Source organism: Copadichromis virginalis, linkage group LG9, assembly GCF_057382275.1.
Source record: "Copadichromis virginalis isolate Kocher_CV1m ecotype Utaka linkage group LG9, C_Virginalis_male_GT1.1, whole genome shotgun sequence".
Taxonomy (NCBI): domain Eukaryota; kingdom Metazoa; phylum Chordata; class Actinopteri; order Cichliformes; family Cichlidae; genus Copadichromis; species Copadichromis virginalis.
The window spans coordinates 8,443,716-8,471,421 of record NC_140626.1 but is presented as its reverse complement, the minus strand read 5'-3'; the positions used below and the strand labels follow the sequence as shown (position 1 = coordinate 8,471,421).

The 27,706-nt window shown below is 42.1% G+C and overlaps 1 protein-coding gene across 1 annotated transcript; it reads right to left on the bottom strand.

Moving 5' to 3' along the window:
• Positions 1–2,761: 2,761 nt before the first annotated feature.
• mkxa (mohawk homeobox a) lies at positions 2,762–27,232 on the bottom strand. The gene is made up of 6 exons (XM_085467553.1): positions 26,981–27,232; positions 24,669–24,828; positions 21,843–21,996; positions 17,700–18,083; positions 3,159–3,192; positions 2,762–3,055 (listed from the first exon to the last, which is right to left on the bottom strand). Exons 1-6 carry the CDS (start codon positions 27,154–27,156, stop codon positions 2,836–2,838), a joined length of 1,128 nt encoding a protein of 375 aa, XP_085323679.1. The 5' UTR covers positions 27,157–27,232; the 3' UTR covers positions 2,762–2,835.
• Positions 27,233–27,706: the final 474 nt, after the last annotated feature.

The following is a 27,706-nucleotide window of genomic DNA, read 5'->3' as shown; positions in this document are numbered from 1 at the left end:
TCAGTCAGAGTCAGCTTGCACAACATGCATCTCTTTGCAATAGGAGGCTCAACTTAAAAGGTTGCACTCTTGTTTTCTTTTCAAACCTATGAGCTTCTGGCTTGACCTGCAAGCTAATGTGAAATTCCATTTGGTGCAATTTTTGTTGTGTATGCAGACAACAGCAGATTTGTGATTCCTCTTCTATTTATCACAGTTAATCGCCCTATCAGCACAAACAGATACCTGTCTGCGAAACAGAGGGCCTCAATTGGCCAAATGAGGAAGGTTACAGGAACTTCCACATTGGCTTAATTTTCACCCGTGGAAGTTGTTGCTTGGTATTAAGTTCGTTAGTGAACCAGTAACATGGAAAAAAACAAACAAAAACAAACCCCAAACCCCATCGATTTCATTTAGAGGTTTATTCATTGCTTTCATCAAGTAACAACTGTTTTTATAAAAGATATTTTACATGAGAGCAAATCGGACAAGATGAGGAGATATGTGTTTGGTCATTGGATTGAAAATCCAGTCTCTATCAAAACAAACAAACAAATAAACATAACATTTCAATTTATATAACTTAACAATAAAAGAACCAAACTATGGTCACCACTTTCTTTGTTTCGACAAAGTCTGAAATAATAATTTATAAGCTTTAATATACGTTTGCTTTCCATTCGTCAGCATGGTTGTGAAAGCATGGTTTGTGCTGGAGAAAGACATATACAGTACCAAAACTCGTGGCTTTGTTTATACTTGTAGGGTTTTCTTTGGGGGAGGGGGGGGGGGGGGCAGGTAGGAACAACAAAGGCATCTTTGTTGTCTCTGAAGCCTCCGTCCTTTTGCTCTGCCTCTTCCCAGAAAGCGGGTATTGTGTGAGGTGTGAGGGTCACGAGCGGCCCAGAGGTTCAGAAGTGCGATTAGAAACACAAGGAGCGGGTCCGATGGTACCCCGCAGCCACCCTGCCTGGATCAGGTGTATAAAAAACACATGTGGGAGCCCCCCCACCTGCATAAGCAAATAGTGCCTGGGGAGTGGCTAGTGCGATTCATTCCATAATACTTCCATAGTCACACTAACAGGAATAACATAGAGTTGTCCTTCATTTCTCTTTACTTCCATTCATTTTTATGTAAAAACACCTCCACTGAAAACTGTAAGTGCAGCTTTTTTTTAAAACAGTTTGCACATTCAAGACACATAAAAAGGTCAAAAAGTTACTTTGTGCAGCTTCACTCCCTCTCAAAGTCCTTGACCAGATGCACAGTCTGGGTTTGTCAAAAAAAAGAAGGAAAACTGCACAATTTCTGAAGGAGTGTACATTTTGACACATATAAACAGTACCTTGAAGATATACATAAAATTAAAAAGTCAGCACAGAGAGCCAACTTCAACTTCTCCCATTGACTTCAATTTCATTCCCCCTGTTTGTGAAGTTGGCATCGGTCCCCCCAAACGTTTCTAACATATGCACCGTACATTAGTACATTCTAGATTCTTTCCATTGGATGACAGAAGAAGCGCTTGATGCTTAAGAGAAACTGAGTTTTGATCAAGAACAAAACAGACACACACACACAGACGGACAATAACAAATACTTGCTTGGCCGACGAAAAGATAATACTGAAATGTATTTTTGAAGTCAGGGGTAAAAAAAACGGAGCAAAGGGGAAGAAAGTCAAACTTTTAAGCCTGTCCTCTGGCTCCTTGTAAACAGCAATTAGAATGTAATGCTAAACAGCTGAGAGGGCTGAGGATCAAAAGGCTGGGGGTGCTCGTGGCGGTGGCTTTTTTTTCTCATACTGGACCATCTTGTTCTGAGCGCAGACGTGAAAAGGCAACAGTGTCCGCATAAAACACTGATAATGCAAAGCAAAAACATCCCTTTTAGGTCATGGCATTCCTCCACTGAGCCTTAAAGCACGCCTCTAATGCGTATATCTTTGTCACTGCGTCTTCATTTGGGTCCAGCTGAGTGTCATGTGCACATTTGAGCAAGTAAAAAGCCACGATAAGAAAGGAATCCTTCGCTGGTTAATGAAATCCAAGGCCGAGATGTGGACAAGGAGGAGAGAGCTGGCTGCTTATCTGCGTAGCCAGCAGTTGCTGTTGGCCCGCCATCGACGTGGCTGGGACTGGGACAGAGTTCAGTTTACAGTCAAAATGAAGACTCCAGTCAAAACAAGAACAATGCCTTCAGAGGATTCACACCGGGCATTTTCCCAAGCCCAGTGCGCACCCGTACAAGTGTGTGCCACTCGAGTTCGTCGGCGCCTCGGATTGCTGAGCTCACTCAGCCCTTAAGGCACATGCTGTTGCTGGGAATTTTCATTCACAAATTGAATCCTGAATCCTGAATCTTGACTGGGACCCTAAAAAAGTGTTCCAGAGGCACGTCAGTATCTGTGCTCCACATCGACCACAGTCAGTGAGTTATTTGTCTAAACAACAAAGGCACTTTGGCAAAAAGACTCAATTTGTAGCGTTAAAAAAAGAAGAAATAAAAAATAAAACATGAAAAAAAATAAGTTAACATTACAAAAGTTTTTTTCTTTTTTTTTTTAAGGAAATACTGCTGCTAAAACTAGTACTCGCAAAAGAGAAGATAGCCAAGGCCTCTTATGAACCTTTTTTTTCAGACATCAATAACAACCAAAAAGAATGAAAGTTCTTTTTCTGCCTCACACTTCCTGACTTCAAATACCCCCACCCCACGACCACCCTCCCTAAACAACAGTTCTTTTCATTTTGGGGTGGGGAGGGGGGAGTTTATTTGGACTCTGGTGAGTTTGCTGAAACAGGAATGTTTGCTGGTTTGCATAGAAGGGACGGGAGGACGGCGTCCAGGCTAATATTTCTGCACCAGCGGCACTTTGACAGTCTTGATCTCTGCTATATGAGAGGACTTCTGGATAATGCAGCTGGTGGTCCCGGAGGCACTGTCCTTCCCCTGTGCCAGGTTGGTCAAGGCCATGGCGGCGTTGATCTCCTTCCAGTATGTCTCGTCTTTGCCTTTCGCCTTTTCTTTCTGTGTGGCTCTGGGGCCACCGCTGCTGCTGATGAGCGAGCTGACCATGCAACATGAAAGGACAAAAACAGAGAGCGTTACGATCAGCTCGCAAATGCAAATGACTCGATCTGGTCTGCAGCGTTAAGAGAAAGGCTGCTCACCTGTCACATTTACTTGATCCATGCTCTGTGGCTTCTGAAAGCAAGGAGAGAGAGAGAAAAAAAGGTTAATTTTGCTGAGTTCATCGGGGTCAATGAGGATTTATTGGAATGTCGCTGAACATACACTCTCGCAGTGTGTGTGCAGTAGTGTGTGAGGTCTATGCTGTGCGCTCTTATGCGTACACCCTGCTTTGTGAAAACATGTGTTGCTCTGTTTTCTCTCTTCGCTCAGATGCTGGACAAAAAGGACGTTTTTTTTGTTGTTTTTGGGGTTTTTTTGCAATAAGCCGTCAAGAAACAAGGTGACTAATAGGATCGAGTTGAAAGATGTTTCTTATGACTCACAAGCTCCATTCTCTAATATTTTGTTGGAAAACAAATGGGCCCGGGCCAACGTAATTGAGTTGTCTGAGGAAATCAGATCAAAAATGACTGAGCGCAGATTTAAAGGGGGAATGAAAAGGCAGCAAGTGAGTCAGTGAGAGAAAGATGGATGCCTGCTCTCCCTTTCTTTTTTCCTCTCTTCAAATGGGAGCAATCTTTATCTCATATGTGAAACATTAGCAGAGGGAATAGCAGAGTCATTAAACAATGAAACCCAACTTCTCTTCGGGGGAAACCAGTGTGTTTATTTCAGCGTGCTCTTGTTGCCTGAATGCGTGTGTGTGAGTGAAAGAGGAGTTCATTTGGGTGTTTGAGCTGAACCTGTCCTGCTGTCTTGGTTCCAGCCTTAGGTGAGATCTGCCCAACAGTGAGTATGAGGACACAGGCTTGGCGTTTCATGAGGCATTAACCAAAAAGAAAAAAGCAGAGCATCTGGATTTTTCTAGTCGCGTCGCCCCCGGGCGCTCTCTTTAAGTTAACTAAACACGCGTCTGAGGCCCCATGAGCTTTTAAGAAGTTCGGTCTTGACCAGATATAGATGACTGGATGACTCAAGAATGTTCAAAGGAGGGCAAACTCTCCCCAAATTTTCATTTCGTCCAAAGATAACAGAGTTCGTCATACCTGGGTTGTCTCCTGCTCGGCTGTCAATCTGATTTCCTGAATGTTCTCACCAACAGCACAGGGTCACCCAGTCTTTTATACCCCGCCAATGTCGCATTTCCCCATAAAGCAAGTGTCTAAACCTGAGCTAGTGTTTTAACGAGACCCTTCCACCAGCCACCGTCACCACAAGGCAGCAGTTGGCGGGCGTGCATTAACGTTCTCCTTTGCTAATAAAAATCTGCACCCTTCATTCTCGCTGGAATTTCATTTGCTATCGTGGTAAGAAGGGACTGGAAGAGGTTGAGCGAGGACACTGTGTTCAGGCTTCGACATAGCCAACAGAGACCCACTGAGAGCAAAGGAGCCAAAGCTCGTTCAGCGACGGGGAAAGCACATGCAACATTTAACCGTTCTGTTGTGTCACCTCTAACCTCGCCAAACCCTCCGTAGATTTTCCAAATATCTGGATACAGCGTTCAGGCTTGAAGCGCCTAATTACTCCCAACGCCGCGCTCTGTTCCTCTTTCATGACAGCGTCGGGGTTCAAGAGGCCCCAGAGCTAATGCGAGCCTGATTATAACATTTCCTGCGCTTTTCCCGCTCATTCCGTAATAGGTGTAATCCACAGAGAGAGGGAGAGAGAAAGAGACAGACAGAAGAAGCCAATCATTCTTAGACAGAAGAAGAGCAGGAATGTGTGTGTGCACGTGTGTGAGAGCGATGAGGACGTGATAACCCAGTACTACAAACCACAGGATGAGATTTGGGGCTTCAGCGTGTAAGTGTTCCAAAAAAAATCCTCTCATTCCCATCCGACCACAACTCCCTGCTGTCCCGTCTTTTGCTCTGCCTTTATCTCACTTCATCAGCGAGTCCCCTTTTCCTTTACTGATGTCCCCCAGGTCGACTGTTCACCTTTTGATTTGCTGTAATACCCCCTGATTGAGGTACTCGTCAGGAACCAGCCAAAACAAATGCAATGTTTCCCGTCTGTTTTAATAAAGAGTGACTCTGTGCTATGTCAAGAGCAGGTTTTTTTAAAGCCCCTGATATTATCCATCTCTTCTTAGTCTCCAGTTTTTAATCCCTCTATATTTCTTCAGCCATTCTTCAAATTAATTGCCTAAATTGCCAGTGTCAACTGAATACTTGAAAACTGTGAAGCCATCCTCCCTGCACCCTATCTCCATCTTTCTTTCCTGATTGTTGCCAGGGCTCCAAAACAGAATGGTCCTGATTAAAAATGTGCACAACACTCCGTAATCACAGTGCTGTAATTAGAGGCCAAATTACACAGTTTTCATGCGCTGTTTATGCCCCCTGCCCCCCTGCCTTCGAGATACATTAGCTCAGTGTTTACGGCTGTGGTACCTGGTGTAAAGATCGGTTGGTGACAGCAACTGATAGCAGCAACATCAAAGACAAACAACAGGCAGAAGAAAAGTGTGTGTGTGTTTGTGGGATCTGAAGTGCAGCGTTTGAGACTTTCCATCCACAGCTTTAAGTGTTTCCAGGGTGTGTGAGGCAGCCACTGTCCAGATGATTCCTTTCAGAACACACACATAAAACTGTGTTTTCTGAGCTTTCTAGCAGGTGGATGCAAGGATGACCTTTGCCACCCTGCACTCCAAGGCCCTCATTGGGGACTAGACACCAGCTCTCAACCCCTTGGACCCCAGATTTTGAAAATGCACCACTGCTTGCAGAAAAACTCTGTTTCCAAAGCCCTTTGCCTAAAACATCTAAAACTGGGATTTTTAAAAACAAGAGCAGCGCCAAAGACTCAATAAATGGCCAATAAATCACTGAAGATTTTTTTTTATTATTTTCACTTTTTTTTTCCTTTTTTAAACTCAACTACTTTGCTACTGAATACTCAGTCAACTTTGCTGTTGCCTTTGGGCTTCACTGACAGTGGGGTTGCACGGACCGCCAAAGGGGAAAGCTAAGAAGTCTGATGGTTTCTGGCATTGTGCTGGAAGTCCAAAAATACTAGCTCACTTAACATCACAGCGGGATGATGGAGGGGAAGGGGGAAAAGAACATAGGAGAAAAAAAAAGAAAAAGTAGCTTTAACAAAACTTGGTGAAAACGAGGGAAACAAGCAGGGGCTGACAAATTATTGAGGTTATGAGGTTCCACCTGTTAAGATGGCTGCAGAGGAGAGTGGCTGACTATCATCATTACCATCTGGAGCTGTTGTTAGCAACTCGCAACAATAAACAAGGAAAGCTGAGTTGCACAAACCGTGGGCTGGGCTGAATCCGACAGACAAATAAGCACACACACACACACATACACACACGCAAGGGCATTTTATGATATTGCAGGCTTTTAGCCTTAGTATTATCCAGAATAATTTCTCGTCACCATGGATAGTATAAAGAGTCTAAAAATAAGAATGGAATAGAAATTGAAAACAAATGATTACCTATAAACAGAAAAGATGGCTCAATTTTAAAGCAAGAGGGTTTAACAATTCTAACACTTATAGGTCTTTTATGCTAATTTCAATCTCCATATTTTTATTCTCTGGCTCTGCTAGAGTAGGTCTGCATGATTCACAGAGGTGTATAATCCTTATTCATCTTATATCATGCATTGGTGCAGCCCTGTTGACTGAAACAAGTGCTCTCCCTTTAAGGCAACACTCCCTTTAAATCTTTCTTCTAACAGGCTTCTCCCTGCAAAGAGAAGGGCTGAGGTGCATGCAGGTTGGTGGGGCTTTGGTCTTCAGTTTGAGGTGACTGCATTAGAGCTATCAGCACTTTTTGCTTGGAATGTTAGAAGCGAGGAGAAACAGCTAGCTTGGCTCTACCAGCATGTCTACAGCTTAAGTATTAAGATAAGATAAGATAACCTTTATTAGTCCCACACGTGGGAAATTTGTTTTGTCACAGCAGGAAGTGGACAGTGCAAAAGTTATGACGCAAAAATTAGAATACAATAAGAATAAATACAGTACACAGCTGTACAGAATAGAATAAAATAATATACTATATACAGTAGAATAAAATAGAATAAAAATATACAATAAGATAAAAATAGAATACGAATGCTATATACAACTGAGTAAAAATACAACGATGCCAGAAAAGATTATTGCACTTAGTGTTATTGCACATGTGTGGATGTGTGTGTTTGTTCAGTTAAAGTCTTTGTTGTGGAGTCTGACAGCAGTGGGGAGGAAAGACCTGCGTAATCTCTCCGTCCCACACCGTGGGTGCCGCAGTCTCCCACTGAAGGAGCTGCTCAGTGCTGTCACAGTCTGCTGCATGGGGTGGGAGACGTTGTCCAACAGGGATGACAGCTTAGCCGCCATTCTCCTGTCACTCACCACCTCCACTGGGTCCAGAGGGCATCCTAGAACAGAGCTGGCCCTTCGGATCACCCTGTCCAGTGTAACACACTGGATCTTCTTTTGCTTAATCTGTACATCATAGGAGCATTGTATCAACTGTGTGTAGGGAGTCCTTAGAGAAGCCTAATCCATTTGAAACCTGAACATGTGTTCACTTTAGATACATTTAAAGATGATGCAGAAATGATGTGCTTTGTCTGGATATGTAAGACTACCAGTATGGATGGAAAGCTAAACTAACAATTGTCTGGGCTGCCAGTTTTGAAATAAATCATGAATAAATTCTGTGAATCTTAAAAAGTTCTTCTCAAAATTGGCTAAACTGAGAGATCTGTTAATTATTTATTATTAAATGTATTAGGCTATACTAATAAAGGCAGTGTAGAAAGTCACTGGGTAGAAGGGAAAATATGTTTACTTTGCTCTGAATGAGAAAATATTCCACCACTGGACGAAGGCCGGTGAATCTGGACGCAGAGACAGAATCCAAACTCGACTGTTAAAGTAGGAAATGAGCTAAGCTGATTTCCCCTAACAGGACCTGATGAGAACCAGAGTGGTGCTGCAGACTGGACAATCTGGTCACCGCTGACCTGTGCAACCACAGGATAGGAATGGACCATCATGTCATTAAGCAGCCTCTTTGAAGCCCACCCAAACCCGAGGATGAGTCAGAAGTTACCATCACCACAGGTGAATCACAACGCTGCGCTCGACCTACAGGATAGAACTGTGATGAGCTCACCTGATGTGAAGTCAAATCAATATCAGAAGATGCATTAATTACTTTTAGCCAAGTCAAGAAGACTTGGCTAAAGGAAATGCCAAAAACCCTCAGGTGCTGCGACGCCTTTTTGAGCTTCTTTCTTTCTGCCACTTTAAGCCCGACGTGCGAGCCTAAGATTTCTCTTTTTATTATATTTCTCTGATGCTCTGTGCTTTTTTATAATGTCAAGAAGAGTCTGTAAATGAAGTTAGGGATGCCTTGGCACTCAGCTTGCCTCGTGCGCTGCCAACCCTACTTTTATATCACCCCTCCCAGCCATTCCTTTCCCCGTCTCTGCCGCGTTTGAACAAAGTCTGAGGCTCCAACGAAGCAAACTGTCAATTCCACTCAGCTAGCCAAAGACATCATACATGGCGTGAATTTAATGCCTTCTCCATTCGCCCTGACAACACTTTCATCGCTTACAAAAATATTGAATAATTAGCTCTTAAACTATTAAATCCAACATACATGCGCTGACATGGCCAGACAGATACTGAGCTGCTGCCCAAAAACGACGTTCATCTCCTGCTTTTTCTGTGCTTTCTTTTTTCTTCTTTTTTTTTCCTTTTCCATGTCTGCCCGGCAGATGACACACTGGTGCTGTGGCTGCGGTTGGGGGCAGATAACCAAGATCCTAGCATTGAGGATTGCCTTGTGTCTTCTTGCTAGATGGAGAAATAATAACAGTGCTTGAAATGTTTAAACGCTGCCAGGTTGTCATTGTGTTTACGAGTGCCAGTAAACAGAGAGTAATCAGGGCCCCCGTAAATCAGCCAAAATAAGGAGCGCGTCTCGACGAAGAAGAAGTAAATACGATGTTATGGCAATGTGTGCAAGTGTCTTGTCTGTGTGGCTGTGGGTGGACTGCCACAGCATCCAAAAGAGGAACCAAGGGGAATTAGGAAGTGGAATGAGATGTGAGCATGGGTGGCCGCAGAAAGATTAAAAACAGGATCACGTTCGACTGGGACACATCGCTGATGATGAACAGATGAGCCTCTTATCACCGCTTTGACGCGGCAGGTACAAAAGAGATTTAAAAAAGCGGGGCCCAGTCTCCTCAGGCAGACCCTTTCATCACAGCTTTCTCAGCGACATCCTCGGGGATGAACGGCAACTGCTTGTGGTGCAGAAAACACACAAATTAGGACAGGGGGGGGGGGGGGGGGAAAGGAAAAGCGAAAACCACAAGTAAACATTATTCAGATTTTTAAGTGTTTACATGTGTGCAAAAATAACCTTTTTTTCAGGGGGATCTGGCCAAATGATATGTTTGTGCTGCACACACTGCATTATTATGTTGCAATTGTCTGCAGTGGTAGTTGCAGGGCTCTCTCACACTCTTGGGGGATTTCTGCGTATGTGTGTTCCGCGTCCTTGCTGGGTCACACCTCGGCTCGCTCGTTAAACTCTCCTCTCTCCTCCATCCCGTGGGAACGCGATGGCAAACGATTGTTCTCGACACGGCTGGGTTTTTAAAATGGAAACAATTTGTGTTTTATACGGAACAGGGCAGCGTGGCTCGGTTTCTCTGACTAGGCAGGCAGCTGTGCTTTCTGAATCCGATGAAATGATTATGTGTGTGTGTGTGTGTTTGTGTGTGTGTGTCCGTCCCTAGAAGCCTTGGTGTACTGATGATTTAAAAACTATCAGCTTGTGAGGGCTTATTATTCTGCCCTCTTCAAGTTCTATGTTAGGCAGTTGCGTATAAACAGTGTCTGTGCTGGTGTTTGTCTGTTAACACTTCTCCACAGGATGAGCACTGTCTCAGTCTGCTGCTGTCCTCTCTGGTTGCCTCTCATCCAGCCTCTGTTTAGTGGTCAGAAGCCAATATCCCATCTTCCAGTCAGAGAGGTTCACCATGAGGGTTTTTTTTCTTCCTCTCTGTCTTTTTTATCCACCTTTCCATTTGCCTGAAGCTGTCCCACAGCTTAATGCCAGGATTATGCCTAACTTTTGCCAACTCCTAGTTGTTCCCACCGTTGGACCAGCCACACCCTGAAGGACACTTATGTGTCATATTATGTGTGTCTAATCTCGTCCTTTCTTAGTTCTATTTTCTGCTGTGCGTGACAAGACGGAAAAAAAAACACAGCTGCAGCGGTAGGACACTTATATACCTTAATATACTATGTTAAAGTGGACCTATTACACCCATTTCTAGCTCAGTATTTTTTTTATTATTAATGAACTCTGCTAGAGTAGCTCTACATGAGTCACAGTTCAAAAATAATCCTTATTGGAAGGCTTGGTGCTGCTTTTATTTTGTTCCATTGTCTGAAATGAGCCATTTTAGCTTCTTCTCCCTTTAAGCCAGCTTTCCTCTGATTGGGCATGAGTTCCAAACAGAAGTTTTAAACAGAGGGTGGGTGGTGGAAAGGTGGGTGGAGCCTCTTAGCTCACAGTTAGAGCTGTATGCCTAAAATAACTGTATTGAGGCTGAAAGTCATACAAATCAAAGACCTATCAAAGTCAGCTATTGGTTTATGGGGTTTACTTGGAGTTTGCCAAGTTTAATATGACCGTCCACCACTGTAAAAACAGAACATATAAAGAAAGATAATAGCTGCTTTCAAAGAACAAATTATACTGAACATTACGAATGCATTTTTATCTTGAAACCTTTCGAATTCATCGGAAAAAATGCTGGAAAATCATTACGTAATACAAACAAGAGCAGTCCAAGCCTGCATACTTCCAACAAAGCTCAAAATTCATTTTGTACCACGCATAAACTGAGGCCCTGGATCTAGAAGGACATCCATATTAATTTGTGATATTTTCTTGGTAAATTCAAGCAATGTTTTGAATGTTTTTTTTCTTGTTTGAATTCGATACACGTCTGTGAAGATGACATCTTCACAATGAAAAAAGTAATCCTTCCAAAAATTCCTCTATTCAGATCCAGCTCGATGTTGGGCCTCATCCCATTTCTGCAAACCTGTCCGTAACTTTTATGTTAACATAAGTATTTGCAAACAAACAGACAAGCCAAAACCAATCACACAAGCTCATTGGTGGAGGCAGCAAATATTACTCTTATTAGGGCAATAAAACTTTAATAGCTTATAGTAAATTTCCTGAACATTCACGAGCACACAGATATCACTGATGTATAGCTATAGCTTTGCATAAAACAACACTGATTTCATAATGCTTATTCATACAGGCTTCAATCCACTGTCTACTGCAGTGATTCCCAAAGGCTCTGCTGTGTGGCAACACTGAAACAAACTATATTATCACATCAAAAATTTAAATCATCTTCACTATCAAGAAACCTGCTTTTTCTTGTAAGTGAGATCAAGCTTACATAATTTCACTCAATCCAAAGTTAGTCTGAATATGCATACTTTACATCATTGTTATGTCTTTAAATTAAAAAAGGGTTTAAACGGTTTCAACAGTTGTTACTGGAGCTCCTTTCTACCAGAAAATTCAGTTGGCGGTGAGTTCTTTGCACCAGGGGACACAGCTTCTTTGGAAATAATCACTGCTGCTTTTTTTTTTTTTTTGAAGAAATTTTTCAGTGCTCTGAGGAGGACAAATAAAATTCCAACCATCTCCCAAATGAGTTGGAAGACTTTTCAGAGGCGTTTGTTATGGTTATTAACAATCTGCATGACCAGACACCGCAAGGGGTAAGTACAAAAATATATAGATCACTTTTGTAATTTGGATGAACTTTTCCTACACCTCAGTTTAATTGTTAGTAGTCTCACCCAATCCCCAAGTCCCAGTCCTGTGCGAAACAACCCCATCACAAAGTAAGGGCCAACCAGATGTCCCCAGTTTTTCCCCTCATCTTCCTATCTTTTTGAGAAAAAAAACAAGAATGCACACACATGCACACACTCACTTCTTCCAACCACACTCTCTGTGTGTCTTAGTCACTGCCACCACGCTGTCTTTTCTCTCCCAACGGGCCACTTCTGGGGAAACTCAACTCTTGATCTGGATGGACCAAGCGCCTCCCTCTCCTCCCTCTCATGCTGTCCAAATTGATTTCTAAAGCCCAACCTGAACCCAGTCAGTCTTGGCAAAAGCTGCCGCCTTGGAACAACATCTCCAACCTCCTCCTCTTTCTGTCTTCCCTTTCTTCTTTCCTATGAAATTGTGGAAAGAGCAAATTGTAGCCAGTCTATCCACATCTTTGAATTCCTGAGACAACGAGTCTTCATCCATCACTCGCCAGGAGTGGCTCATTGTCATCAAGTGTCCCTGTATCGAGCGCTGTCTTTCCTGTTACTCTGTGGCTTACAGTAAATTACCCTGCCGCCCAAGCAAGAAAGACATTAGAGCCTTAAATCAGTCATAACAGCCGGCATCCCTGAACAACACTGCTACAAAAATCATCCCAGTCGGGTTTTTTTCTTTGGAGTGGAAACAAGAGAGAGTAAGGGAAATCCAGTTAAGTATATCTTGTTAGTCGAAAATATGAAAACAATCATGATAGAAATCTCTTTTTATCGGCAGTGACCATCACATCTCTCTACCCTTCCACCTCACGACAAGGAATCCAAACACTCTGGGTGTTTTTTTCCACAATGAGACGACTTCTTCCATTCACCTGGACAAGTCGACAGCTCCTTAAGTGCTACGAAACTCTCCAGGATTCAATAACTGTCTGGCACTTGCTCCAGCCTAATTTGAAAGGCCCTTAGGACCTCAGCGGCTCCTGTCAAGCACTGCTGTTTTCATTGAACAGGTTTCTAAGAATCCTATGTGTTAAAAACCACCAGTTTTAGATTTAAGTCAGTTGAATGTGATAAATAATGGGCCAGTTTGTTTCTCTCGGTGGCAGAAATCCTCTAATTCATAGACTTATTGATGGGAAATGCAATAAATAGTGGAAGTATCAAGTGGAAGTGACAAAAATAAATAATTACACGATTTTGGCAGGTTTCGACACAAATATTTCACTTTTAGCTGCTAGATATTCACGTTCCCCTCAGGAAGAATAACTTTTACCTCTTTCTCACAAGCATATTGCCGGGGCTCATGCCAAGCCAGTTCAAATGGCAGTACCCTTAAAAAAACTTTATTCGTCCAAAAAAGTTGATTGCATGTAAATTTTCAGTGTAATTTTGTTACATAATTACAACACAAGATGTTAAATCTAAAGGAACCTGTTCAAATGACTTGTATACATTCAGTTTGTACTGAGTGCATTTTTCTTAAATATTAATTCTTTGAGTAAATAAACCTTTGATTTTATAGATTTCAGTTGTATTTTACTCAAAATTATCACGTCATCTTGAGCAAGAGTGAAGAATCATTTCTACCTTGGCACCTGTTGATAAGCAGACCACATGTGGACAGGTTTGAGTACCAAACATGACGTAGCCTTGGTCTGGGTATTTTTTATGGCCAACAGAATTCTCTGAGAATCATTGTTGAGTTTATTGTAGTAACCTCTCCCATACATGTTATCACTGGTTGCAACTTTAAGCCCAACAACTTTACTGTGCCACTTTCTTTTTTTTGGTGAAAACGTATGGGACAGGTTCCAGGAATTCACTGGCAGCAAAAGGGGAAAGTGTTCTACGGTTGACTTTTTAACTTAGTTCAGTGCTTTTGACCAATCGGCCTCAGCTGAAAAGAAAGAAAAAACTGATGATTTCTAAAAGGCTTTTTTCTCTAATTTTGTGCGGTTGCACAAGCACTTTGGTCCAGGCTGCAATATCTCAACAACTTTTGGGGGAGTTTCACGATACTTCATGGGTACAATTATGGCAACTACAAAATGAATGATTTTGTGGTCCTCTCACTTTGCATTTAGCGCAGAAATGACATCAAAACGTTTCTAAAATCATCGAAATGCAGTGTCTTCACAAAATCTGTGTATGAGCAAATGTTAGCATGCTAACACCTACATGCTGCCATTTTTATTCTGTTTTAGGATGGTGATAACAGCTATTAACAGTATCTCAACCTAATAGAGGCATGACTTTAAAGAGGCAAATAAAAATCTCATTACTGGGAACTTGCTGTTGGCCGCTGACTAGGTTGCAGTTATTGGGGCTTTCCCACATCAATAGATGCACTGGCAAGAACTCTACATTCACCATCAGGCTACTGTACTCAGCTGTAACCAATGTCCATAAAGGGTAGAACCTGAGAAAATGCACTACTGTCAATCTCATGTAAAACGTCTGACCAAGATCTCTCAGTCTCCACCCGCAGAAACGTTGGGAGTTATTTGGCGTATAATGATCTATATGATATCAGACGGGGCGAAATCTGGTACCGAGCAACAAGAAAAACACTCGGCCAGATTCCTGCCATTTAATATCCCATTAAAGGGTAATTTGGCATGAAACCCCTGGCGTGTGTGATGGAATTCTATTGCTCCTTGTGTTCAATGAAATTCCCCACAGGCTTTGGACTGCAGTGTGCATGTGTGTGTTTGTACTGGATGTGTGTGTGCCTATGCTTGTATGAGGCCTGTGAATTGTATGTGAGTCCTTTCAAGCTGGCAGAAGTTTAGTTTTCCACTGGGGTAAATCTACACTCACCATCTCCTACCACGTCTGACTGCCCTCTGTAGTCACAGGGGCTCAGGCCACAACAACCAACTGGCCTATTAACGGACTTTTAGCCAATGGCACAATGGTTGCCAGGCACGCCACTTTTGCTTTGACCAATCGCAAGTGGTTGTTCACAAGCTGGAATTCGGCAAAAGAATGCACCGAGAGACATCGTTTTGTGTTTAAGCTGTTGTTTTTCTACGTTTAAATTCTGTTTCTCCCTGCTGAGTGAAAATGTCAGACGTTTTGTCACTGTCAGAAAGAAAGCAGGGGAACATTCAGAGAGCTTAAAGTTGATTTATTCTGTCTTCTTTTTTCTCTGCGTTTCTGATGTAAGCACAGATTTATGTGAAATCAGGTACTCGGGGAAACATTTTTCTCTTATTATAAAAACACAATAAAACTATTTGCAAAAGAGGAATGTGTTCACTGCACAAGTATCTGGGAAGCGGAGCCCACAGGAGGAAAAAAAATATTCAAAAGTTGCAGAGGAAGTGACGCAAGCCCGAGCTTAAAGTGATTTCTCTCTCTGCTCTGTCGGGGGAATCAGATGCGGTATTAAAATTTCATCTTCTCGACTTTTTTCTTTTGTTTCGTTTCTTTGAGCAGGTCGATCAGATCGGAGAGCCCCCGGCAGGTGTTCGATCCCATGAGTCAACGCCGCCTCTGAGAACTTTCCATGTGCGGATTTGAAAGCTTCTCTTGCATGTAAGAGAGTAACACTTCTGTAATGGTGCCAAAGCCCGAGAAATCCAAGAGGGACACCTCAAAGCCAAGAAGTTATATCAGCTATAGAGATAAAATAGTTAGCCTCTATTAAAAACAGCAGGTCAGCCAGATGAATTAATCCTTTTTTGGGGGGAGGGGAGTTCTCTTATTAAAATCTGGTAGAAAGGAGTTATAAGTCTCACTTGGTCTATCCGTCTCTTTCTTTCTTTCTCCATCTGTAAGTCTCAACAGGTGCTTCACTGTGAAAAAAGCCTGATGTTCGTTCAGGTCAAGGGGTTTGAAGTTCTTCTTTTTTTGATAAAGGCAATTGTACCCGTTGCAGTCGTTGTTGCGTTTCATACAAACCAACCCCCACACGCTCCTTCATGCTCAGATAATAGGAAACACATTTGTCCACGTTTGTCCCCCCCCTCTCACTCACACACACACACACACACACACACACACACACACACACACATGCTCTCCATTACTCCACCACCTACACCTTCAGATCCAGGCCCTCCAGGTCCTGTCCATGCTCTGCAGAAAGTGAAAACGTTACTATTGGTTATGAAGTCTGCTTGAACAAATGGCCCAGTGTTCTCAGCTGAGGAAGACCTCTGATTGTTCTCGCCACAGACGAGCTGTGAGCTGAAGCGCCGTGAAAGCCTCTGTAGGCTACAAAGCTTTTGTGATTTGCTTCGGGCTGACAGTGACTTCACGGTTAGAAGAACATCGGCGTCAATGATATCGCTATGAGACATTTTATCTTATTCGGGTTAAAAAGCACAGCTTTCCCCCGGCAGACTTAAAAACAAGCTAACTGCAGTCAACTGGGGTAATTATTTCAGGGTGACTCATTACTGTAATGTAATGTGCAAAAACAACTACGGGTATGCTTTCCTAAAACAACAAAACATGCTAATAGGGCTTTTTTAGAAACAGAATTTAATAACTTCAGAGAACAGTTAATTGATTCGACTCTCTTCAAGTCAGAAGACCGAGACTTAAAGGAACTCATTTCTAAGAACCGACAATGAAAACTTGGAATTTTTATTTTAATTCAAAACAATAATACACACACTTCTTTTAAGGTCCTCATAAAAGATTAGTGACTCCACTAAGTCCCTATGTAATATTTTACCATGCTGCTTTTATTTCTATTAATTTGTTAAAAAGATAAAACTGATAAAGTTAACTCTAGCTTGAAATGAAAAAAAGCAATGCCCTAGATAAAAACATGTAAAAGTTAGGAAACATTTTTTAAGGATCATTTCCTTGTGGGGAATTCCATTCCATGACATTTCTACTAAAACACAGCAGCAGAGTGGAAAATATCAAAATACTAAAATAGGCATAGAAAAACAAAATCTATCCTCTGTTTTGATATGAAAGTGTTTTCATTCTGTAGAAAATGAACGGAAGCAAGTGTCTTCTTCTAGAGGGAGGAAAATGATCCCTCCAACTCTACTGACTGTAAAGACATTAGCAGCAGTGGAAGTGATGTAAAATAGAGCTGACCTTTTAGGATGATGTTGGTTTTGGTGGAAACTGCAGATTTTTGTACGTCAGAGATGAAAAAAAAAATCCTTTTTTAGTTAAAAAAAACAAGTTTATGCTTAAAGACACACACAGAGGCTGTTTGCCCTGCTCTGTCAGCAGGACTTTGTGTCACAATCAAAGGCATCCCAAACAGTAGTGTGAATGTAAGCATGATGCACATGGCCCTGTTGTGTCTGGCATTTAGGTCAGAAGAGCTGCCTGTGGGTGGGTGAAAGACACATTTATGCACATGGGTTCACAAATGTGTATACGAGTTTGTGTTAGGGTGCTGGACACACGCTGGATATTGCTATAATTTAATCAAACTCTTCTTAACACTCAAGCTCTGCTAACTAGGTCTCAGTGGTCACAAGAATCTCATTGAGCAAGTCAAACGTCATGTGAAAAGACAGTTAAAGGGTGTGCTCTGGCAACCCAGATAAAGCGTCATATACTATCGACACAAGCAGGGAGGCAAGCAGAGAGACAGACAGCTGGAAAAAAAAGATGGACCAGCTGCAGGAATTAAAACAAAATGTGCAGATGGAGGGGACAGAAAAAGAACAAAAGTGAAGGATGGCGTGTGTGTGTGAAGGAGACTCTTAAAGGGAAAGAATGCAAGAAATGTGGCTTCTTACCAGCCCGATAAACAAAGTTCGCCTCAGCCTCAGAGGAGGACGGCGAGAGCAGCTCATCGTCATACTCGTTGGAGCTGAAAGAGCCGGAGTGGTTTCTCTTTCGAGCGTCCATGACGGCGTTGGCCACCATGACGTGGCGCAGCGAGTCATTCAGGTAACGGTGCAGCAGGCTGCTCTTGTACTTGGGTGGAGACACGTAGTCCTCTGCCAGTGAGGCGGCTTCGGCGGCCGAACGCAGCCCCGCACCCATACCCATGCTCATGCCCATGCCCATGCCCATGGCCATCCCCACCATGGAGGAGCCCTCCTTCTTGATCACACTCTGGTACATGGGCTTGTTGAGCTCCTCGGGGCTACTCTGTGTCCTCTGAGGGTTGTCCCCATCTGTGCCAGGATAAGAATACTCATTTAGATGGACTGCAGAAATATATTCTTACACTTTCACAGCTGTCAGCAGACGCCGCACTCAACTGCTGTTCAGAATTTGCGTTTGAGAGGATCAGCCGATCAAAAGACTTGAATTAAGGAGGAGGGGGTAAGATTAGAACTGTGAATCACACAAACCTTTTCAAGTTCATGTTACACGTTTATATATTTATTAAGAGATTTCAAAAAATTAAGATTTTTTTTTTAAATTTTCTAAACATGAGCTATAGAAGTTGGACACTGTTCCTTAATGGAAATGTTATATTGGATGATATGGATTTGTATTTGTTGTGTTTCATTTGCTTTCAGGTTTCTGTCATTGTGTGCAAACAATACTGTCGCAGTCACTGACTGCACATAAACCCACAGTTACCACATATGTAGTTCACAAGCTAAACACTGTACTTAATCAGTGCTAAATGCCCAAAATGCATAAAATGTTTTAAAGATTCCGATCTCTACTACTGCACATGGAACTCAGTCAATGCATTAAGGGGAGTTTAAACAGGAATTGCGGCTGGAGCTCCAGTTAGCACAAGTGTATATAACAATCACGCACATTTTCTTCAGCAAATATTGTATTTCTAGAGTTAAAATAATTTTCCAAGTTCTGCGCGTCCCATCTGACTCGGGTGCTGGTTATTTTGAGCTGAACTTGAATCCAAATACGAGGCAGGGAGATTTGAACCTGGCACTCCTGCCCTCCCGTTGGCTCTCCTTCAAGAGCGGGAAGCACAGCCGAGACTTAAGAAGCATTACTGAATCATAACGGATGGTAGTCAATTTCCTCTCCATCAAAAGCAAGCTGCCCCTAAGTTCCCCTGCAGAAATAAATAATTTCCAGGGTGCTGCTTTGCAACTGGAGACACTGAATTAAAGCACAGGTCCAAACCTGATGAAAAGGTGGGGGGGTAGGAAGATAAAACACTGCACAGAAGAACCAGATATCCTCTGGCAGAAGGGAAATTAGGGAGAAGTTCGCTCTAGATACCGTCTCTGCCAAGACCATAATTTTGTAATTTGGACAGGTTGGACATTTGATTCAGCCGGAGCCAAATTAAAATTATAGCTCCCACATATCAGAAACACATGGATGGAGAGTATTTGCTCTCCTTCCTATGCGCCATCAGAGAATCAGCATTTTTCCTGTTGTCACTCAGACAATAAAATAAATCTTTTCACATCAAATCCTTGCAGTATTTTAAAGAAAACAGGCCCCTTTTCGCACCTCCATGACACTCCAGTTCACAAAACAGAAAACAACATTTTCTCTGCACTTCAACTCCAAAACAAGCTGGACCATTTCAGACAGTAAGAGGAATGCACTCCGGGTCAGTGGGGTTAGATCTGGCCCCATAAATAGACTCTGGAACAAAAGCATAGGCTTAAAAACATAATAGAGGGCCTTTTAGTGCGTGGGTCAGAAGTGGAAGCAGGCTGCGGATAGCTTCATAACCATAATATGACAGGGAGAAGAGTCAGGGAGATATACAGAGCCTCCGGTGGTACAGTGGCCTGTGGCAGACACAATGCAAACACCATGCACACATTCTTCTGTGAGCCGCACACGGCTTCTGCTCCTCAAAAATCTAATTAGAGATCACTGACACCACAGCGCTCGTCCTTTCTCTCTATTCTTTCACTGCTCGGGGATATAAGTTGTATTTTTTTTTTATGTTTCCTACCCATGTTTTCTGTGCTGTCATGGAGTACAAAAAGGCAGTCTCTCCCCTCTGAGGATCAACATGTGTTTGCAGTAAATACACTACGCTGACAGGGAGCCGCTCATTTGCAATTGCAGACTAGGAGGCAGAGGTTGGCTCAGCAGGGTGTCCTAATGACAGCGTGTCGCAGCCCATCGGCCTCGGCGTCTCTCAGCTGGATCACCATTTATATCCAGCCCAGAACACTGTTTCTGCAGAGCGTCGGGCCACTTTAGGAGGAACTCAGAAGGAGGTGGACTGGCCTTTGGCGCCGGTTCACTCCGTGACACTACATTTAAAATTTTGGGGGTACAACAACTATGATGTAAGTTCGCAGGTCAGTCGGTACAGAGTGCATCAGGTTCGCAGCATGTGACCAGTTTATATAAGAGAGCCATTATTATGTGATATCTCAGAAGTGATCTTCCATCAAACTGACTGAGCAGCACACGTTTTCCACTGTTCTTTAATGCACATTATTGAATTATTCTAACATTCAGCATTCAAGGATATGCTCTCAGCGAGAGACAGAGAGCTGCAGAATAAGAGCGAAAGAGCAGGCAAAGGGTCAAACACCAAATCAGAACAACGCTGCTCATACACACAGAGAAGGAGTGGCCTTTCAAATATCATCATTATTAAAATTCTGTTAGATTAACTGGTGCCAATGAAAATGGATAATATGCTTTGGTGAATGGAAAAAGAATTAATCTGCTCTGTGTGCTGTGCATGGGTGCACATGGTACAAGTCTGATTAGTGCATGCTTCTAATGATCATTTCAGGCAGTTCTTTTTTTAAAGATATAAAGTAAAAACAAATTTTTGATACTATGGACACCGAAAAATCTTGTTTCTGTTTCACTGAAAGAAAGAAAAAAACATTAAAAAATATCTATCTATCTATAGATAGATTGATAGATATGTCATCTCTCAGTCGGAACAACACAAATTTGATGGGACACAATGATCTTATATGTGTTCTATGTAAAGTTATATGTGATGGAAAACTTCCATAAATACGAATGAGTCACAAGTGACTAATATACAGCACGTGCACTGTATCTATGCCAGCTTCCTGGGAGAGAAGACAATATAAATATGTTTTTACAGTTCATGTGAACGAAGTTAAACAGGGCACCCTTTTAATTATAACTGTGTGAATAAAACTAATTAATCATATTGTAGATCAAAATTAAACATGCTAGTAAGTAAAGGGTTGTTAGTTATCCATGCCTTTGTTTACACCCGGCTGGATTACTGTAATGCTCTTTATATAGGGGTCAGTGCTTCATCAATGACTCATCTACAGAGGGTGCAAAATGCTGCAGCTCGTCGCACTCAAAAGTGTGAGCACTATTTTAGCTTCACTTCACTGGCTGCCCATTCCTTTGAGGATTCATTTTAAAATTCTTTTATTTGCTTTCAAAGCCCTCCATGGTCTAGCCCCATCTTATCTCTCTGAGCTGTTACAGCCTTTATACACCCACCCGCTCTCTCAGGTCAGCTGATCAGCTGTTTCTGAATGCACCTAGGACTGAGTGTAAACTTAGAGGAGATCGTGTTTTTGCTGTAGTAGCTCCAAAAGTGTGGAACGCTCTGCCTTTAGAGATTAGACTCTTCTCTGCTTGTTTTTAAATCACCTCTGAAAACCCGTCTCTTCATGTTGGTTTTTAGTTTATTTTTATTAGTTGATTCTATGTTGTTTTATGCTGTTTTTTTTTAATATATATATATATAGGTCTGTTTTAATTTAATTTTTATGTATTATGTGTTTTATTTTTGTTTTATTCTATTGTTCTTAACTTACTTACTATACAGCACTTTGGTCCTGTGCTGGCTATTTAAAGTGCTTTATAAATAAAGTTGGATTGGATTGGGGAAATTGAGTGTTGACATTGCTGGCTAATAATCCTTCCTTTGAGGTGAAATTAGTCAAAGGACGACCACTCCCCCATCCCAGTAAACCTGGTTCAGCGTTGCTCAAATGGGATGGCTGACGATTCAGAAACCGTACCTTCTGAGCAGCTGTCATCGCTGCTAACGCTCAGCCTCTCTGCATTCCCCTGAACATATTTGTTGTACAGCTTGATCCTGAGCGCCCAGCTCAGGTCTGGCTGCCTCACTGTGTTCTTCAGTCGCCTCCTGGCATTGGCGAACCAGTTGGACACCTAAGAGAGAGAGTGAGTAAGACAAATAAGAGGGAAGTGGGAACGGACAGCAAATAGAAACATATGTTATTGTTTGGATTCCAAATTCTTCCATATCCAGCAAAACAAAGTCTATCCCCTAAGAAAACGTCTGCTCTCTGCCTGCCATCAGTCTCATTCAGATAAACCAAGCAAGACCGAAGCAAAAGACAGATATAGAGTCGGGTTGCAGAGGAGCTCTTTGAGGCCGAGACTTAAGAAACAACCCAGACGCTCCAGAGAGACACCGCAGCATGCATCCTTTCTGTATCAGTAACATGCAGAAACATTTAACACCATTCAAACGCCGGATGGCCAGCGAACGCAACATTTCATTAACTAACATTCTAGCTGAGGCGTACATTGCCCATGCTTATTTTGGACTCGCACGGCCTCCCACCAATAAGACATTTTTTCCAACACTGTCTTCAAGATGAGTGTCTTCAAAAGAGACACTTGATCCAGCGCTCTTCCTTTCACTGGGAATGGAGACTATTAGATATTATACAAGAAAAACTTTTCATGCTCAATAGATTTCAAGCAGTTTATGAAGGGGCTGAGACAGAGGCCTTATGCTAGAGTACTTATTTTTCCGATCCTCTCTTTCAGTATCATGTTTCTTGTTAACTAAGACCATCCCACATCCCTCTGTCGCGAGCCCAGCACCGTGGCACACCAGGAGGACGGCGGCATCTTGTGAATTTGCGAGGTGAGACACGAGACAGCTTGCTTATGAGAGCCGGGGAAAGAATGGCTCAGGGAAAAGAGACAGAGATGGTGACGCCTAAAAAGGCTGGACCCAATCGCCAAACCAAGCTCTCTCAGCCGTGGCTTGTCAGCCGCGTGTGTACCGTAGAGGAGACGGCATGCAGGGACGGCGAGGGATTTCAGTGGTGATGGAGAGATGGGACTGGATTTTCAGCACACTTGATTCACAATATTTACATGGAAAGAACAGGCTGTTTTGCTAAAACATGACAGATTTAGTTGTTTTAAACACCTGGTGCCAGGTGGGTGTTTCCAGGGAAAATGCACAGGAAGTGATGCATTCTACATTTCTGGACTAAACAGTGGAAGAAACGGGTAGCTCTCATCCTCAATCAATGGACAGGCAAAGAAATGTGAGTCAACAGTTAGCTGGTGCTATCATATAACACTTTTTAATGGCTCTATATAAATTAGTTTAGTCTACAAAATGAGAAAATACAATCATCAGATGGTCTCAGCACTTTTTAAAATTGTGGCTTATGTCCCAAATGCCCATTTATTAAAGATTATATCCTTTCAAAAGTTCAACAAATAAGAGAAAAATTGTCTCCAGGTTGATTTGAGATTTTAGAAGCAGTGCATTTGTGGCAGTTTGATGTCAGTCAGCTATTTGATTTGCTGATACATTGACTCAGCAACGCACACTTAACAGAAAATCAATTAAAAATGAATTAATAAAACTTTTATACCTCCTTCATGCTGGAAAATGCAATTATAACTTGCATACCTACACTCACCATCATGAAATATTCCACTGACCTTTGACGCTGCTGCTGGTATTTGAGTGTCAGCTTAAACGCATGCATGCGTGTGTGTGAGGTTGTGTGGTAGTGTGTGTGAGCGGCACAGCACCCCTGTGTCCAACACAAAGCATTCCTCTGCACTCTACTCGCCCTCACCAAAACAAACAGCTCCATCAGGCCCCCAAAATGAGAACCAGATTAAGCACCGTGGCCGGCAGCCCAAAAAAGCCGCCGCAGACTTTCTGAGGCTGTATCAGTGACCTTGTCAGCCAGATGATACTGTACATACACAGCTGCACGTGCCAGACACCAAACACACTCATATTCTCCACTGGGTTTTCCTCTCAGCGGTCAGTCGCTAAAGTCAAGCCGTCCACTGTACTCTGGCATCATCAGCAGAGGGTGCAATAAAGCTTAAAGCGTATATGAAATCTGCATTTCTAACTGCATTACTGCAGATCAGAGGATCCCAAACTCTGGGTTGGGATCACTTCGAGGTCCCGCGTGAAGTCCCAATGAAGTGTTGTCAAAAGAAAATGCAGCATAAAAATACATCCGTGTTACGCAGAAATAATAATAATAAAAAAGACTGATTTCACCATTTTTCCAGAATTCTTATTAAAAAAAACCCCAGAGTAATGCTTCAAATTAATTTCAATTAATTGCCTTTCTTGTAAAGTCAAAAAAGTTACATGACATAAAATTCTATTTGCAACTAAGTGAAGTTTGTGAAAAACTGAACTGATAATTACAATGTAACTACTGTATAATCTTTGTTGGTTTGAAGCTAAAGAAAAATGTGAGGCTTTCTTGAGAAATAAAGGAATGAAAATATATAAATGCGTCTATGTTTTTCACAACTGACCTATAAAATAATGTAAATCTAAAGCAGTCATCGGCAAAGTGTTTTTACAATAGTGTGAAGAAACAACAATATTCAGTGCTGCTGCATAGGTGCACAGTACTCAAGATGAAACGCATGTTCCACTTACTTCAAGTGCAAATGAAAATACAGCTTTTCAATGCTCTCAACAACAGACATCAACCTTAACTGTTAAACATAACTCTAATGCTCTGTATTCACCGTCAATTTCTTTGTCACCTGACCTGGAAGTTTGAAGGATTACCAGAAAGTGGTCTCACCTGAACCAGCGTCATTTGGGAGCCGAGTGCCAGGAGGATTTTCTCTGTCTTGGTGGGGTAGGGATTGTCCCTGTGCTTGTAGAGCCACTGCTTGAGCGGCCGCGCCATGTCCTGCAGGGCCTGACGTTTGTGTCGGACTTTACCACCACTGGGACGACCCCTGTGAAGAAACGGGTAGAGTATGTATCTGGTATTTGAGTTTGTAGAATCTTTTATCTTTTCTTTAAATGCCTAATTTTTAACACATCTTCCTTCTATGAGTAAGATAGGAGATGTGCCCACAGTGGGTTTATGAGTTAACACAATGCTTGTCTTATTTGAATAAAGACTAAAAAGTAAACAAATTGTTTTGCTTTTAAAAATGTGATAAAATCTGAATTTAAAGCAATGAAACAGAATCAGGATCGTGCTGTATACTGAAATGAACAAACGGTGTTATGCGAGCAGCAAGTTGAGTCCTAAGTGGAGCGGCAAGTTGCCTGACTTTGTTAGTCATGACACATAAAGTGAAAACTCTACAGAGTGTGCAATTTTCTCACCAAAAGCACTGCAATTAAGCCGAGAGATGTTAAAGGGATGTAGAGATGGAGAAAAAGAACGAGAGACTGAGTCAGTGAGGGGGAGAAAGAGAATAGCCACTTGCAGTTTATTTTTCATTGCGTGTCCCACAAGCCGCCAACACATGAAACAAACAAAAACATTCTACTCAGGCACAAAGATTTGCCAGATTAACTTTTCACACCCAGCAAAAGTGGATCAAGAACAATGTAACAGAGGCCACGGCTTGAGCCAAACCATCACACAAGGGACGGACAAAAAGCTGAAATTATACTTCTGGTTTTCACTTACAGAAAATCAAAGTAGGGAATATACTCTGTGGCCTGGAAGATCGCAAATATATTTTCTCAAATCCCAATTCAGCAACTCAGTGGTGAGTACAGCTACAACAGCAACTCATAAAAGATCACTACAGTGAAATTACACAAGATGAAAAATGACAATATATGAATTTTCTATGAGCTCTTAAATATATATTAGAAAGTCTTTCTTTGAGTCTGCTTTTCCTGAGCTGTAAAGGACTCAGTCTCACCTGTAGCTCCAGGTCTTATGAACCTGTAGATGTCAGTATGGTGCTGTGCTGCATTTCTCCTTTTATCTCACCAAAAAGCTGCTCTCACTGTAGATGTAACATACTTTAGTCTAACCTCAAAGTCTACCCGAGGTTCATGTTCTACAAATATTTTCCTTGTAATGCAGATCGCTATGAACATCTTAAAGGATATTTCATTCCATGTTCTGAACTTTGGCTTTAAGCACACTCTCTCACACACGCACTCTGTTTAAAAATTTAATGTACTTTGTTAGCCTTATCCATCCCCTGAAAAAACACCTACAACTCACATAAGTTCACACAGAATTCTTTTAATATTACTGAGGGTTTCTTCTTCACAAGGCTCCTTAACATACCTGCTTTGCCCCAGGTTGCTGTGATATAAACTAAAAAACATGGACATATCAGGACATATCTTCACCTACACCTGCTTCCTATTGTAGAAAATATATAGTTTAAAAAAATCAATGGCCGCTTACATGATTGACTAGACCACACAGAGAGCTCAAGGGTGAATTTATTTATTGAAAACAGATGGAGACCTCCGCTACTGAACAAGGCTGACCTACTTATTAACTCTAAGATTAGCTGTGAACATCAGCACCAAAATAAAGGCCAGATTGGGAAATATAAATTCCCTGAGCCCTAGAATCCTGGTGCATTAAATCCACATGAAAAAAAGCTAGACTTTTTTATTATTATTATTACTAATTATTATTATTTTTTCTTTCAGTGCGGAGATCTAGAGCATAATGTTGGGACCTATAAACGACCAAAATTGTGGCTTATTGAGGCCGGCGTAAGTTTCAAATGTTTGTGCATAAATGCGCAATTACGCACTGCTGCTGGTACTTTATCAAATCCAAATGTTAATAAATGCATCTGTATTACAACTCAGTGAGGCTCGTGCACACACATGGATTAAATATTTATTTTAACAGGATCTGAACCCAAAAGTCTGGCTTGGGTGTTTGGTCTGCTGTCTTTAATTCTGCGCACAAACTGGAGCGATAACCACAGCGCTCTGATAACAAAACCAGCATTGTTGTTCCCTCTCTCTCGTTCTGTTAGCTCGTGCTGGGAGAAATAACCGTGAAATAGAGGCACTCCTCATTAGTAACACCCCGGAGGGGAACTCCAGTTAATCCAACTCCGCACATGCTGACCAGCAGCGTTAACCATAACAGAACGCTCCACATACCCGCTCCGCCGGTGTCTGATCGCCTGGTTGTCTCTGATGGTCTGGTTGCTGGAGAGGAGGTCTGGATGCTGTCCGTCGATCACTTCTAGATAATTTCTGCTGCTCATTTCCACCTCCTTCGCTTTCTCCTCAAACAGAACCTGGCTGCTCAACTTGTTAAAGACGATGGTGTTCATCTTTGGTCAGACAATCCACCGTTTTTCTCTGACGCGTAAAATATCAGAAGGAGGGAAGGAAATCCACGGAGTTGTCACAGTGTCCCAGTGTCTCTTCTGTGGAACAAGTGTACATATTTTACACAAAGCGTGCTCAGAAATACCTCGGAGGATGACAAGTAAATTCGCCAGGGAAACTATTACAACTTGACCTTTGGCCACAAGGATCACAAAAAAACAAAAAAAACAAAAAACCACTTAATAATGCCAGTACTTTAAAACACACTTTAAAAATTTCTCTGACAAATTGAAATTCCAAACCTTATTAAATGTGCTCGCTCATTTATTTACACTTCATTTAAAAAGCTGATCAATCTGATTAAAGCAGATCGTACCTAACAGCGAAGCTTTGATGCATCAGCTGCTTTACAAACAAAACAACAGAAGCACTTGTGCAGACTCATTATGCACAAATATCCATTGATGTGCAAAGGTATGCGTGAGGAAATTGACATAAATAAAACTGTGAATAATGCGTGCAGACAGCAGATCAGTTATGAGACAAGTAAAT